This window comes from Eulemur rufifrons, chromosome 2 (genome assembly GCF_041146395.1).
Source record: "Eulemur rufifrons isolate Redbay chromosome 2, OSU_ERuf_1, whole genome shotgun sequence".
NCBI lineage: Eukaryota > Metazoa > Chordata > Mammalia > Primates > Lemuridae > Eulemur > Eulemur rufifrons.
The window spans coordinates 10696686-10711585 of NC_090984.1; the positions used below are offsets into that span (position 1 = coordinate 10696686).

The following is a 14900-nucleotide window of genomic DNA, read 5'->3' on the forward strand; positions in this document are numbered from 1 at the left end:
CCCGTCGCTCCGCACCCCACCCTCTGCTCCCTGCCGCCCCGCCCACGCCGCACACCGACTGGCAACCGAGGTCGGGTGGAAAGAACTTTATTAAGCTCGGCTTCTTAGCCTCTGCCACATGGGACGCGCCCGCCCCCGGCCTGGGTCACGGGGCGCCCCCGCCGCCCTCCTCTTCGTCGTCCTCGACGTCTAGGCCCGGGATGCCGCGGATCTGGCGCTGTAGCGCCCCTCCCAGCAGGGGCACGGCATCCTCCTCCTCCTCCGGGGGCGGCAGCGGTGGCGACTCGGCCCCGGGGGCCGGCTCTGGGGGCTGCGCCGGCGCGCCCTCTGCACCTTCCTCGACGCCTGCCACTTCGGCCTGCACTCCCTCGTCCAGGGCGCCGCCCTCCGCCTCCTCCTGCTCCTTCTCCTCCTCAGGGCTGTCGGTGAAAGGGTTCTCGCCCTGCAGGGAGGGACACGGACACTGAAAGGAGGGAGGACGTGCGGGATGAGGCTAGGGACAGGAACGGCTGGGGCCTGCGCCTCACCTTCAGGTAGCTTTCCAGCTTCTTGCTGATGAGCTTGTTGTTGAGGATACTGCGAGCCACCATGAGCGAGGACTTCTTGGACTGCTCCATCATGAGCTGCGGACAGGGCAGAAGGGGCTGGAGATGCTGCTCAGGGTGCCCTGCAACCCCCCACCCCCACCCCGCCAGATGAATGGAACCATGACCTGATCTGATTCTTGTTCAAATGCCCTATCCTTCCACACCATACTTACCGTATGTGATTGATTGAAAATACAGATCTATGTTATCTTTACAGCTGTACTGCAGAAATCTTATTTGCTTACATAAAAACTATAAACAGTGAACAAATTAAGAAACCTACTGAAGCCAAATGTGCAAGGAGCCAGCTGCCCTAATAGACAAAGAATACTGCAATCAACAGCAAGATCTAAAAGAAGGAATGCAAATGTCTCACAGTATAATTAAATGATATATGTCCTTTTAACCCATAGGATTCCAAGGATGAATTTTTCTCAGTAAAGCAAGGTTGAAGAGACACTTCTCTGCTTGGTGGGTCAATTGTTTACATATTTTTTAGAAAGCAGTTTGATGGACTATCATCAAAAATAAAAATTTTTCTTAGTAATTCCTTCTCAGAACCTATCCTAAATTTAAGGATTGGAAATATACATGCACACTGCTTGTAGTGGTGAAAAATAGGAAAGCACCTAAATGTTCTTCAGTGGAGAAGTGGTTAAATAAATCGTGCATTCAAAACACCACCAAGCAACCCCTTAAAATCAGACTCATCTCTCCACTGGCATAGTAAGAAAGCTGTGTGATAGGGCAGGCTGTATAGTGTTCTAGAGCCATTTTGGCTGGAAGGATTTACACCAACATGCTGGGTCACTTCCTCAGTGGTGGGAGTACAGGCAAATCTCACTTTCATCATTATAAAACCATAAGCAGAGAGAGAATGATAAAGCTATTTTTGCTGAGGTGGGAGAGCCCATTGCCAGGAACCCTACTGAGCCCCAGCCAACTGTATTTACATATTTCAGGAAGCCATCTCACTGGCTCTTTGCACTCCTTTCCTCCACCTTCATTTATTTCTTTACACGTTTTTTTCTATGACTGGGGGAAAGTATTAACCGACCTCATGCATGATCATAGATTAAAGATACACAACTAAGACACCACTACAGACCTACAGACCTGTTCCTCCGCATCTTTCTCACTTGCCAACACATTATCCTCCCCCTCAGATGGATATACCACAAATTCTCTCAACTGAGGCATGTTTACATTGTTTCCAGATTTTCGCAACAATAACCAAACACCACCAGAATAAGCTTATATATTTCCATGTAGGTGTTTTTAATTCTAACCAGACAGGTCCCCCAAGGTGATAGTGCCCAATTATTCAGCAAAAAATTTGCAAGTCATGCTTCCTCCACCTGCATTAAATCAATGAACCGGTCCTCTAGCCTGCCCATGAACACTGGATGTTATCACACTGCTAGGTGTTTTTACTGTGGAAGAAAGAGAAAAGAATGGATGCTGCCTCCCTTGGCACTTCCCTGCCCACCAGCGACTTTGAGCACTATGATATGCAGGTGGGGCCGTGTGCCTAGTGCTTCTATAAGGTCAACTCCTTTCTGGCCTTTGGGTTTCCTGCCTTGCTCAAGGTAAACAAATAATCTAAATATTTTCAAATCTTCATTTTTCACATTTATAATTTCTAGAATTTAATACAGATTGAGATTCAGTATCCACCATGCTTGGGAGCAGAAGTATTCTGGATTTCGCACTTTGGAATATTTACATTATACTTACCAGCTGGGCATCCCTACTCCAAAACTCCAAAATTCAGATTTTCAGATGAGGGATACTCAACCTGTTTATGGTATGAGGGGGGGGGGGGGGGGGGTCTAACTTTCGAGAAATTTATAAAATAAACCACTATTTTCCTACTGAATTAGCATATACCTCTATAATCCCTTATCTATAAATCTGAAATCCAAAAGGCTCTAGAAAACAAAAGTTTCCCCCCAAAACTCATTTGGTAGCAAAAAACGAAATGACATTACATTTTTATGCCACTTTAATTTACCCTACTTATGCAAGTAACTTGAAGATTTATTGATTCAAAAAGGCATTTTCCCAGATCCTGCTAAAGAGGTCAGTAATTGTACCATATTGTTTTTCTGAAACCCAAAAATTAATTCAGACAAACATCTGGTCCTAACGTTTCAGATAAGGGATCTGTACCAACTTTAACAAATATTAAGTTCTGAAACATACTAGGATCTTTTGGTAGACTCTCTATTCTGGTTCCACTGTTTTAATTACAGTGTCAATATCACTTCTTTGTTTTAAAATACAATGGCTTTGTAGTAAGTTTTAGTATCTGGTAAAGCAAGTCCCTGAACTCAATACTGACCTTTGTATAATCTTCTTGGCCACTGTTAGACTTAATTCTACAATGTATTATAAAACTTTAATATTCTGTTAATTCTAGGAGAATTTTGCTGGAATCATTCAGCTTTTCTGAGAACATAATCACATTATTTGCACATAAAGATAGTTTTCATATACAGTATTTTATACCAATAATATGTAGCTAGATTTGTGTGTGTGTTAGATACGGATTTGCTCTGTTACCAAGGCTGGAGTGTAGTGGCACGCTCATAGCTCACTGGGAACACAGGCATGAGCTACCGCACCTGGTCAAAAGCAGAATTAGATTTCTTACCGAACCATCCTTGCATTCCAGAAATAAGCCCCACTTACAACTTATACATATGAATCACTACTAGATTGATTATTACTAATATTTTATTTAGCAGTTTTATATCTTTCTCTTGCCCAGCCTGGAGTATAGTGGCATGATCAGAGCTCACTGTAACCTTGAATTCCTGGCCTCAAGTGATCTTCCTGCCTCAACCTCTTGAGCAGCTTGGACTACAGGTGCATACTACCACATCTGGCTAATATTTTTTAATTTTTTTTTTTTTTTGTAGAGACAAGATCTCACTCTGTTGCCTTAGGCTGGTCTCAAACTCCTGGCCTCAAACAATCCTCCCGCCTTGCCTTGGCCTCCCGAAGTGGTGGGATTACAGGCGTGAGCCACCACACCTGGCCTTATATCTTTAATAGTAAACTAATCTACATAATCTTTATCAGATTTTTGGAATTAAGGTTAAAAAAGCTTTCTAAATATTAGAGAGGATAGACTTCTAGCATGGCAGTTGCTAATCAAATACACAAGCAAATACAGTAACAAGACCCTGGGTTGGGAAGGGGGAGACCAGTGCCTTTTACGATGGACCCACTACCTAGTGAAAAAAATAAATAAAAAACCCAACCATTGAAAAGTCTCTGGAAATGTTTCAAAGGATATACAGTGAATGAAGAAATAGTTAATGAGGAAAAGTTACTAAAACCCAAAAGAAAAATGAGAGTCGTGGTGTTCAAAACATGACTTGTTGCCTCCCTGTCTCATCTAGCTCAGGGTGATGGAAACTCCACTCCACGTGGTATAGCCAAGACAATGGGCTTGCCCACTCCACCCAGCTCTCAGCAGAGAGCTATGGTATCTTTCCAGGAAGAGCAGGATGTCAGCATTTCTTATCCTGCACCCCACCTACCTGCTGCTGAGGCTAAGTTCTCAGCAAGTACAGCTAAGAGGTAATGGCTCATATCTCCTACCCAGCCCTTCACATGGAACGGAAGCTTGGCCTTGGGCATGGCAAGCAAAGAATACTGGGGCCCACCAGGGCTCTGGCTTGTTTATAAAGTAGAGGTCCCATGCCAGGAAAGGCAAAGCAACACCAGAGGCTATAGCCCACCGCACCTCCCCCTTCTTCTCTCCTAAAGCAGCAGAGTCACTCAAAGCGAAGCACTCCACTGTCCCCATCCCCTATAGCCTTGCCTCAGAGATGTTGCCCAGGGATAGAGCTGGGTCTTAAAAGAGCAAGCTCCCAATCTTTTCTAAAAGATTCATTTGTAAGAGTGTAGGGAATTGGGATTAAAGACTCATCCCACAGGCGTGGTGGCTCACGCCTATAATCCTAGCACACTGGGAGGCCAAGGCAGAAGGATCACTTGAGGTCAGAAGTTTGAGACCAGCCTCAGCAAAAGTAAGATCCTGTCTCTACTGAAAACAGAAAGAAATTAGGCGGGCAATAAAAATAGAAAAAATCAGCTGGGCATGGTGGCACATGCCTGTAGTCCCAGCTACTCAGGAGGCTGAGGCAGGAGGATTACTTGAGCCCAGGAGTTTGAGGTTGCTGTGAGCTAGGCTGAAGCCATGGCACTCTATTCTGTCAAAAAAAAAAAAAAAAAAAGACTCTGCCAAAACAATGGAGGGTGTGGAGAAAAGAAATTAAAAGGAGACTGATAGATCTGATAGTGATACAAGCTAAAGCACAGGTCAGCTAAATTACCAGAGACAACCGTAAAACAACAAAGACACCATCCTTGGATTTAGAATAAATCTCAGACAATAGCCTCAAAACCATCCCTGTAAAGGAGCTCAGATTTAATAGGATCAGACTGGGAAACAATTTATGCCCCAAGACATTGCTGAAAACAATAGAGCAGTCAGCCAGCAATTAGTGGAGTTTAACAGCTGAGTGTGTTCTGGGATCACAGAGAGTCCTGCCAAAACCACTGTCATCCCAGGGTGACTGTGCACATGCCCATGGCTTCCTTGGCCAAGGCACAACATCAGAGCTTCACACTGTGTGGGACAAAAGAGACCTCACTAAAAGAATCTGGCTAGTCACTGAACAGACAAGACCCTGGGTCAGGGAGGGACAGACCAGTACCCTGAGTACCCTGAGCCAAAACATATTTTCTAAGACTGCAGTCTCCAATCCCTGGGCCATGGACCAGTAAGGTCCTGGGCCTATTAGGAACCAGGCCACATAGCAGGAGGTGAGTGGTGGGTGAGCCAGTGAAGCTTCATCTGTATTGACAGCTGCTCCCCATCACTGGCATCACTGCATGAGCTCCCACTTCCTGTCAGATTATCAGTTGCATTAGATTCTCATAGGAGCATGAACCTTACCGTAAACTGCACATGCAAGACATCTAGGTTGCATGCTCCTTACCAGAATCTAATGCTTGATTATCTGAGGTGGAGCTGAGGCTGTGATACTAGTGCTGGAGACCGGCTATAAATACACTTTATCATTAGCAGAGAGGTTTGACTGCACAATAAATGTATTTGAATCATACCAAACTGCCCCCACTCTGGTCTGTGGAAAAATTGTCTTTCATGAAACCGGTCCCTGGTGCCAAAAAAGGTTGGGGACTGCTGTTCTAAGACATCTAGTTTCTAACAAAAAATTATGAGACATCCAAAGAAAACTCTGACCCCCACACAGGAAAAAAACAGCTGATAACAGAAACTGCCTGGGACAGTGACCAATGTCAGCTTTAACAAAGATTTCAATGTAGCAATTATAATTATGTTTAAAGAACTAAATGCCTGAAGAAATATAAGGTATAACAACACTGTCTCATCAAACAGAGATAGAAATTGTAATAAAAAGAAAATATAGGCCGGGCGCAGTGGCTCACGCCTGTAATCCTAGCACTCTGGGAGGCCAAGGCGGGTGGATCACTCAAGGTCAGGAGTTCCAGACCAGCCTGAGCAAGAGCGAGACCCTCGTCTCTACTAAAAATAGAAAGAAATTATCTGGCCAACTGAAAATATATATAGAAAAAATTAGCCAGGCATGGTGGCACATGCCTGTAGTCCCAGCTACTTGGGAGGCTGAGGCAGAAGGATCGCTTGGGCCCAGGAGTTTGAGGTTGCTGTGACCTAGGCTGACACCACGGCACTCACTCTAGCCCGGGCAACAGAGCGAGACTCTGTCTCAAAAAATAAATAAATAAATAAATAAAAACAAAACCACAAAACAAAAACAGAAAATATAAATCTTGGAGCTAAAAAGTACTATAACTGAAATGCAAAATTCACTAGAAGGGCTCAACAGTAGATTTGAACTGAAGAACTAGTGAACCTGTAGATCAATAGAGATTATACAATCTAAAGATCACAGAGAAAAAAAGAATAGAGTCTCAGACAAATTGTGACACACCATTAAGTGATCCAACAAATGCTTAATGAGAACACCAGAAAAGAAGAAAAAGAAAGGAGCAGGAAAAAAATTTGAAGAAATAATGGCTGAAAGCTTCCCATGTCTGATGAAAAACTTTACACATCAAAGAAGCTCAACAGAACTCCAAGGAAAATAAACACAAAGAGATCCACAAAAAGACATATTATAACTAAAAAGCCAAAACTCTATCTTGAAAGCGGCAAGAGAAAAACGTATAATCATCTACCAGGGAACTCCTATAACCGGACTTCTCATCAGAAATGGGAGGCCAGAGGCAGTAGGATGTCATATTTAAAATGCTCAAAGGGGAGGGGGCAAAAACTGTCAGCAACAATCTTATATCCAATAAAGCTAGCTTTCAAAATGAAGGCAAAATAGATATTCTGAGATAGATAAAAACTGAGATTTGCTGCTAGCAGACCTGGCCTTATAGAAAGTCCTAAAGGAAGTTCTTTCTTCAGGCTGAAAGCAAGTAACTCCAGACAGTAATGCAAATCCACACAAAAAGAACAGTAAAGGTAATTATGTAGTTATAAAACACACTATTAATACATATTTTTCTTTTTTCTCAACTCATTGAAAAAGCGATTATATAAAACTGTGTGTGTATGTGTAGAAAATCTCAATTGTTTGGCCCATAACATACAGAAATGTAATATAGTTCCAGTAACAGCACAAAGAAGATGGAGAAGCAAAGCTATTGGGCTAAGGAATTAACTACAGATGGTAATTTGAATCCACAGGAACAAATGAAGAAAAAGAGAAGTGGGAATTAGGAAAACTAATAATAACTAAAGCTAGAAATATGCAGTTGCTTTCCTTTCTTCCCTCAGTTTATTTTTCATAAAGCTAGTCAAATTTAGCGACACTAATTTTAATAAGTTCTGATAACCCACTACCATCGGACCAGCCCTTCAGCTTCTTTAAAATACAAAAAATGTCAGCTCTAAGCAACTCTGCCCCTCCCCCCCCAAAAGACACAAAATCTTAAAGACTAATAATTGCAACAATGTATTGTGGGTTTTTAACATATACAGGTGTAATATGTATAACAGTAACACCACAAAAACTTATGTACACAAAGTTACACAAGAGCAAGTTAATCTCATTGGAATCAAGTTATATCTGAAGCAGATTTTGAGAAGTTAATAAGTATAAAAGATAAGGCCTGGTCCAGCCCAGTGGCTCAAGTCTGTAATCTCAGCATTTTGGGAGGCGCTAAGGTAGGAGGATCGCTTAAGTTAAGGAGTTCAAGACCAGCCTGGGCAACATAGTGAGACCCCATCTGTACAAAAAACTAAAAAATTAGCTGGTCTTGGTGACATGTGCCTATATTCCTAGCTACTTAGGAGGCTGAGGCAGGAGGATCGCTTGAGCCCAGGAGTTTGAGGTTGCAGTGAGCTATGATGACACCACTGCAGTCTAGCCCAGGCAACAGAGTGAGACTCTGTCAAAAAAAAGAAAAATAATAATAATAGAGATTTCAATACCCCACTTTTAGTAATGTATACAACAATTTGACAGAAGATCAACAAGGAAATAAAAGGCTTGAACATCACAAACCAACTAGGCTAAAACAGATTTATAGAACACTCCATCAAACAATAGCAGAATCTATATTCTTGTCAAGTGAGCAAGCACTATTCTCTAGGATAGACCATATACTGGGCTATAAAACAAATCTTAATAAGTTGAAAAGGACTGAAATACAATGTATGTCCTCCAACCAAACAAAATAAAACTAGAAATCAGAAACAGAAAGAATCTGGAAAATTCACAAATAATATATAAGTTAAACAACAAAACTTATGGATGCAGGAAAAGTAGTACTCAGAGAAAAACTTATAGCTGCAACTACCTACATTTATTTTTGCCTTTTTTTTTTTTTTTTTTTGAGACAGGGTCTCACTATGTTGCCTAAGTTGGCCTCAAGTAATCCTTTTGCCTCTGACTCCAAGTGAACACCACCTCACCCAGTCATGCCTGGCACACTGGGTGCGAGACCCTCGTCTCTACTAAAAATAGAAAGAAATTATCTGGCACACACACGTGGTCTGACTTCCTTGACTCAAATTACTAGAATCAGATATTAAAGAGGGGACAACACTACCTACCTTACAGAAATAAAAGGGACTATAAAGGAATACTATGAACAACTAGATGCCAATAAATTAGGTAACTTAGACAAAATTAGCAAATTTCTAGAAAGATACAAACTACTAAAACGGACTCAAAAAAATTTAAAAATCTGAATACACTACAACAATTAGAGATTGAATTAGTAATAAATAAGTTACTTATAAAGAAAAGCCCAAGCCCAGGTGGCTTCACAGGCAAATTATACCTAGCACTTAGAAAATTAATACAAGTTCTTGACAAACTCTTCCCAAAAATCCAAAGAAGAAAAACTTCGTAACTCATTCTTTATGGTCTATATTACGCTGATGCCAAAACCAAAGACATCACAAAAAAAAAAAGAAACCATAGACCAGTATCTCTTATGAATAAAGATATAAAAATTATCAACAAAATACTAGCACAAGCAATCTAAACATATAAAAATATATATTATGACCAAGTAGGATATATTCCAGGGATACAAGGGTGGTTTGATATCCAAAAATCAATTAACGGCAGGGCACGGTGGCTCACACCTGTAATCCTAGCACTCTGGGAGGCCAAGGCGGGAGGATCGCTTGAGGTCAGGAGTTCGAGACCAGCCTGAACAAGAGCAAGACCCTGTCTCTACTAAAAAAAAAAAGAAAATAGAAAGAAATTATATGGAAAACTAAAAATATATACAGAAAAAATTAGCTGGGCATGGCGGCACATGCCTGTAGTTCCAGCGACTCGGGAGGCTGAGGCAGGAGGATCACTTGAGCCCAGGAGTTTGAGGTTGCTGTGAGCTAGACTGACACCAACGGCACTCTAGCCAGGGCAACAGAGTGAAACTCTGTCTCAAAAAAAAAAACACAAACACCCCAAAATGAATTAACATAATATATGATGTCAATAGAATAAAAACACAAACTACATCATCATTTCAATAGATTCAGAAAAAGCTTTTGACTAAATCCAACAGTTTTTTAGGATAAAAATACTCAACAAAATAGGAACACAAGGAAACTTCCTCAACCCAAACCAGGGTATCTATGAAAAACCTGCAGCTAACGTCATACTTAATGGTGAAAGACCGGTGAAAACAAGACAAGGACATGCACTCACTACTTCTAATCAATACTGTACTGGAAGTTCTAGCCAGGGCAATTACGTAAGAAAAAGAAATAAAAGGCATCCAGATTGGAAAGAAGAAAAACTAACTTTATTTGTGATGACTGATATTGTATATAGAAAATCCTAAGAAATCCACTAAAAAACAGTTAGAATTAATAAACATTAGTTTAAATATTATTAAGATTATTAAAAACTAATGGTTCAGAGTAAGGTTGTAGGACATAGTATCAATATACAAAAAAGAATAGTAGTTTTAGGCTGGGCACAGTGGCTGACGCTTGTAATCTTAGCATTTTGGGAGGCCAAGGTGGGAAGATCACTTGAGGCCAGGGCCTGGGCAACAGAGCAAGACCCTGTCTACAAAATTTTTAAAAAATACTATTTTTATACACATGCAAAGCACAATCCAAAGATATTAAGAAAATCCCATTTATAATAATATCAAAAAGAATAAAATACTTACTGATCTATACATTGACCACAATCCTATCAGAATACCAGCTGGCTGCTTTGGAGAAATTGACAGGTAGATCCTAAAACTCACATGGAAACTCAAGAGACACAAAATAACCAAAACAATCTTGAAAAAGAGGAACAACGTTGAAGGACTTGCACTTCCTGATTTCAAATCTTATTACAAAGCTACAACACCACCTGGCATAAAGATGAACTGCACAGAATAAAGAGTCCAGAAATAAATCCCTGTAGCTATAGTCAACTGATTTTCAACAAGGGTGCCAAGATCATTCAATGGGGGAAAAATAGTCCTTTTCCTTCCCCTTTCAAATGGTGCTTGGACAACTGAATTTCCATATGCAAAAGAATGAAGTTAGATCCTTATCTCATACCATATCAAAAAAATTAACTCAAATGGAACAAAGAACTCACTGTAGGCCAGGTGTGGTGACTCACGCCTGTAATCATAACCTGAAGCGGGAGGATCACTTGAGGTCAGGAGTTCAAGAGCAGCCTGAGCAAGAGCGAGACCTGTCTCTATTAAAAACAGAAAAAATTAGCTGGGTATGGTGGTGCACACCTGTAGTCCCAGCTACCTGGGAGGCTGAGGCAGGAAGGAGGATCGCTTGAGCCCAGGAATTCGACGTTGCTGTGAGCTAGGCTGACACCACAGCACTCTAGCCCTGGCAACAGAGAAAGACTCTGTCTCAAAAAAAAAACAAAAAAAAAAACAAAAAAACAAAAAAAACAAACACCTAACGGCAAAAGCTAAAGCCACAAAACTCTTAGAAGAAAACATGGGGTAAATCTTGTGACCTTGGATTTATCAATGGATTCTTGGTTATGACACCCAAAGCATAAGCAATAAAAGAAAAATAGATTAAATTGGACTTAATAAAAATTAAACTATTATGCTGCAAAGGACACATTAAGAAGGTGAAAACCCACTGAATGGGAGAAAACATTTGCAAATCATATCAAATAAGGGACTTGTATCTATTAACACAATATATAAAGAACTCTAGCAACTCAAAAAGACAACACAATTTAAAAGTAGGCAAAGAACTTGAATAGACATTTCTCCAAAGATATTCAGATGGCAAAAACAAGCCCACGAAAAGATGCCATTAGTCACCAGGGAAATGCAAATGAAAACCACAATGAGATACCACTTCCTACCCATTAGGATGGCCAGATCAAAAAGTCAGACAATAACAAGTGGTGGCAAAGATGTGGGCAAATCAGAACACTCATACATTGCCGGCAGAAATGTAAAATGGTGCAGCCACTTACAAAACAGTCTGGCAGCACCCCGAGAAGTTAAACACTTACACACAAATGTTCCTAAGAGCATTATTCATAATAGCCAAAGTTGAAGGCAACCCAAATGCTCAAACAGATGAACAAAACGTGGTATATCTATACAATGGAATAATAGACCATACAAAGGAATGAAGTTCTGATACATGCTACAATGTGGCTGAACCTTGAAAACATGCTCAGTGAAAGAAGCTAATCACAGAAGACCACACATTTGTTCCATTTATTATGTGATTCCATTTATATGAAATGTCCATAATAAGCAAACATGGAGAGAGATTTAGTAGTTGTCTAAGGCTGGGGGAAGATGAAAGGTTGGTGGGGGTGATGAGAGCTAAATGAGATACATTCTTTTTGAGGTGATGAAAATGTGCTACAACTGATTGTGGGGATGGCTGCAGAACTCTGAATGCACTAGAAACTACTGAACTGCACACCCACAATGAGTGAATTGTGTGTATGTGAATTACAGCCCAGTTAAGCTGTTACCAAAAGCAATAATAATTAGCTGGGTGCAGTGGCGTGCACCTGTAGTCCCAGCTACTCAGGAGGCTTCCGTGGAAAAACTGAGTTCGAGTCCAGCCTAGGCAAAATAGCAAGACCCATCTCAAACAAACAAACAAACAAACAAACAAACCCAAAGCAGTAATAATAATTAGAAGCTTTCCATTCATTTCTATGGTCTGGAATTTTTTTCTTTTGGAGGGGTTTTTGGGGAGGGAGGCACGCCAGCCAGGTACTTAGCCAGAGCCACCTACATTACTCTAGAATTTTAAAAAGTATAGTATTTAAATTGTATTAAAATTATCTCTATAAACCAACTACTTGTGCTGCCTTCTAAGTATCTTTCATCACCCTTCAAAACCCCTCTATGGTTACAAGTTGTTATGGCTTTTTCTTTTCTTGTTTTATTTCTTTTAGGATCAATTTTGAGTTTATATTTTGCTAACTATCACTCATTTTCCCTGCATTTTCCAGAAGTTTTAATGCCATGTACACTTTCTGTCCCCTGCAATCTTCTCTCTGCCTACCTCTGTGAGTTTCCAACCCAAGAATCTGAAGCTTCTCTGCTGCCAAAGCCAATGGACACTTTCCTTATCTTTCCAGGCCTCTTGGTGGCATTTCTCAATCTTGGGTTTCTGTGACCACCAACCTTGTCCCACTGTTGAGAATCACTGCACTGAGAACTGAAGTCTCCAGTTCAATGCCAATGGTAATGTTGTTAGTCCCCTGGGACTAACTTTGCTGCCTACAGGAGCAAGCCCAGACCCCTCAGTGCAACCCTCATGAACCCCAAAGTCAAACCCTCTCCTCCAACAACATCTGCACTGTACGCTTCTCTGTTTGGTTTCTCAACCCAATCTGGCTGTTGGCCCCTATGCACATGGAGATCCTCATATCCCATAGTGTGTTGCTCCTTAAGATCTAGCTCTGATGTCACCTTCCCCCAGGCAGAGCCCCTATCTCCCATCCCTGTCTCTGTAGCTGTGCTGACTGCACTAGGCTGGAAATGCTCACATCTACCTGCCCCGCCTCTGCTGCAGTTCATCACGGGCAGGCAGAGGTTATAATCACAGGACCTCCCAAGAGACATCACTCAGTCCACCCACAGGATGGAGAGAGGGCACCTGTGGCCACTCACCCTGCGGTTCCGGTTGTGATCCATGGTCTTGAGGTGTTTCTGGATGATCCCAAACTGCATGGGGATGAAGAGGTCACAGGCTGCACAGTGGGCTGCCTCCACCTTCTTCACAAAATGCTCCATGGCAATTTCTATAGGGGAGACAAGAAGGGAGTTGCTACTGCTTCCTGGTACCTAAGACAGACCCAGAAGTTTGGGAAAAGAACTACATTAGCTTCTCAACTTGGCCTGCCACTTCCACATGGGCCTGAGGCTACTCTCACTGACCTTCCCTGGGGAACAGAAGGGTGTGATGACCCTGCACTGAGAACCAGAGGAGAGCAGGCTAAGACCTTGCCCTGGTGGGAGTGCGATGGAACCTCCTCACCTTGAGTCAGATCCTGGTCTCTGTAGATCTGTTGGATCAGACCATCAAGGTCCTCCACAGTTTTTCGGAGCTCCTCTGTCTTCTTAGTCTTATTGGTGACATACTCCTGCCAGAGATATCGAGGTTCATGTGGGCTGCCCTATGTCCCGAGGGGCCTGAAAAACTAAGAGCAGCTGTGCTGCTCCAAGGCTTACCTGCAGAAAGTCAGCCGTCTGCTTAGGGAGCTTGGTGCCTACATACTTAAAGTGCTCCTTGTGGAACTTGCTGTCAAGGTGGCCAGCCATCTCATCCTCGTAGAAAGTCCGGTATTTGCAGAGAGAACACACAAACTGGATCCTGCCACAGGAAAGAAACAAGGGGCTAAGGCTGTGAGGGTCCCAGGGGACAGTGCTGCTGCCTCACCCAACCCAGATGCAAGCCCTCAAACAGGCCTTGCTCATGGGCCTCTGAAGTACGATCCCAGCAGAGGGACACAGGCTGGGACCAGTGGGGTCGGGAGTAGAAAGGGACAGAAAGTCTGCAGGCTGCAGTTTCTGCAACGTAGGGGACAGGGGAGGAGCTCTTCCTTCCCACAGGCAGGAGGCTGAAGCCTGAGGCAGCTGCTGCTGCAACAGGCAAGGAGTCGCTGGAAAGTTGCCGGAGGGCCTCTCTACCAAGGCTGGGCAGGAGCTTGTGCACTTGGCCCAGCTGGGGAGCGGAAGGAAGGATGCCCTGGCGTGAGCCAGGTGGCCCTGAGGTGCAGAGTGGAGTACGCAGTCCCGAGGCAGGGCCCGAAAAGGTGCTGCATCTTCCTTCCGGGGTCTGGGGGACTCAAAGGCCCAGCCCATCCTCTGCTCAGAATGCTTGGGGGTGGTGTCGGGAGGGATGGGAGGCAAGCAGGCCTGGGCACCTGCTGCCTCGTCTTCCTCTTCCAAGAAGAGACCAGTCTGAGCTGGAAGGAGGGCGCCCGCCCGGCCTGCCAGAGGGCAGCCTGGAGTCACCTGGGCGAGGTGCTCTGTCTGGGCCTGGTGTCCACAGTAGAAGCCCGGGGTCTGGGGCCTGGGCCGGAGCAGGCCGCCGTGGCAAGGGGCGGAGGAGGCCAGCCGCCACTGAGGCCTCAGGGCAGGTCCCTACCTCTGCCGGACGTCCTTATCTGGGCCACGGGGTCAGCTTTGTCTGGAGAGCCCAGGGGCCGGGCGCCGGCGAGGCTGAGGAAGGTCCAGCAAGAGCAAGAGTCTGAGGCGGAGGAGGAGGAGGCAAGCACCAGTGCGGGAGCCCTG

The 14900-nt window shown here is 43.3% G+C and overlaps 1 protein-coding gene across 4 annotated transcripts in view; it reads right to left on the bottom strand.

Annotated features, from left to right (window-relative positions):
* Window positions 1-73: 73 nt before the first annotated feature.
* Window positions 74-14900, bottom strand: part of AKAP8L (A-kinase anchoring protein 8 like) — a 31284-nt gene continuing 16457 nt past the window's right edge. For 2 of the 4 annotated variants that reach the window (XM_069478030.1, XM_069478018.1), the window contains exons 10-14: window positions 13836-13977; window positions 13642-13747; window positions 13275-13405; window positions 528-623; window positions 74-442 (exon numbers count right to left, since the gene is read on the bottom strand). In XM_069478030.1, the coding sequence (XP_069334131.1) occupies window positions 146-442; window positions 528-623; window positions 13275-13405; window positions 13642-13747; window positions 13836-13977 (772 nt within the window). In that variant the 3' untranslated portion in view covers window positions 74-145. Of the gene's footprint in view, window positions 443-527; window positions 624-13274; window positions 13406-13641; window positions 13748-13835; window positions 13978-14754; window positions 14898-14900 lie in introns of those variants that run through there. The other 2 variants (XM_069478026.1, XM_069478055.1) reach the window with 2 other exon arrangements.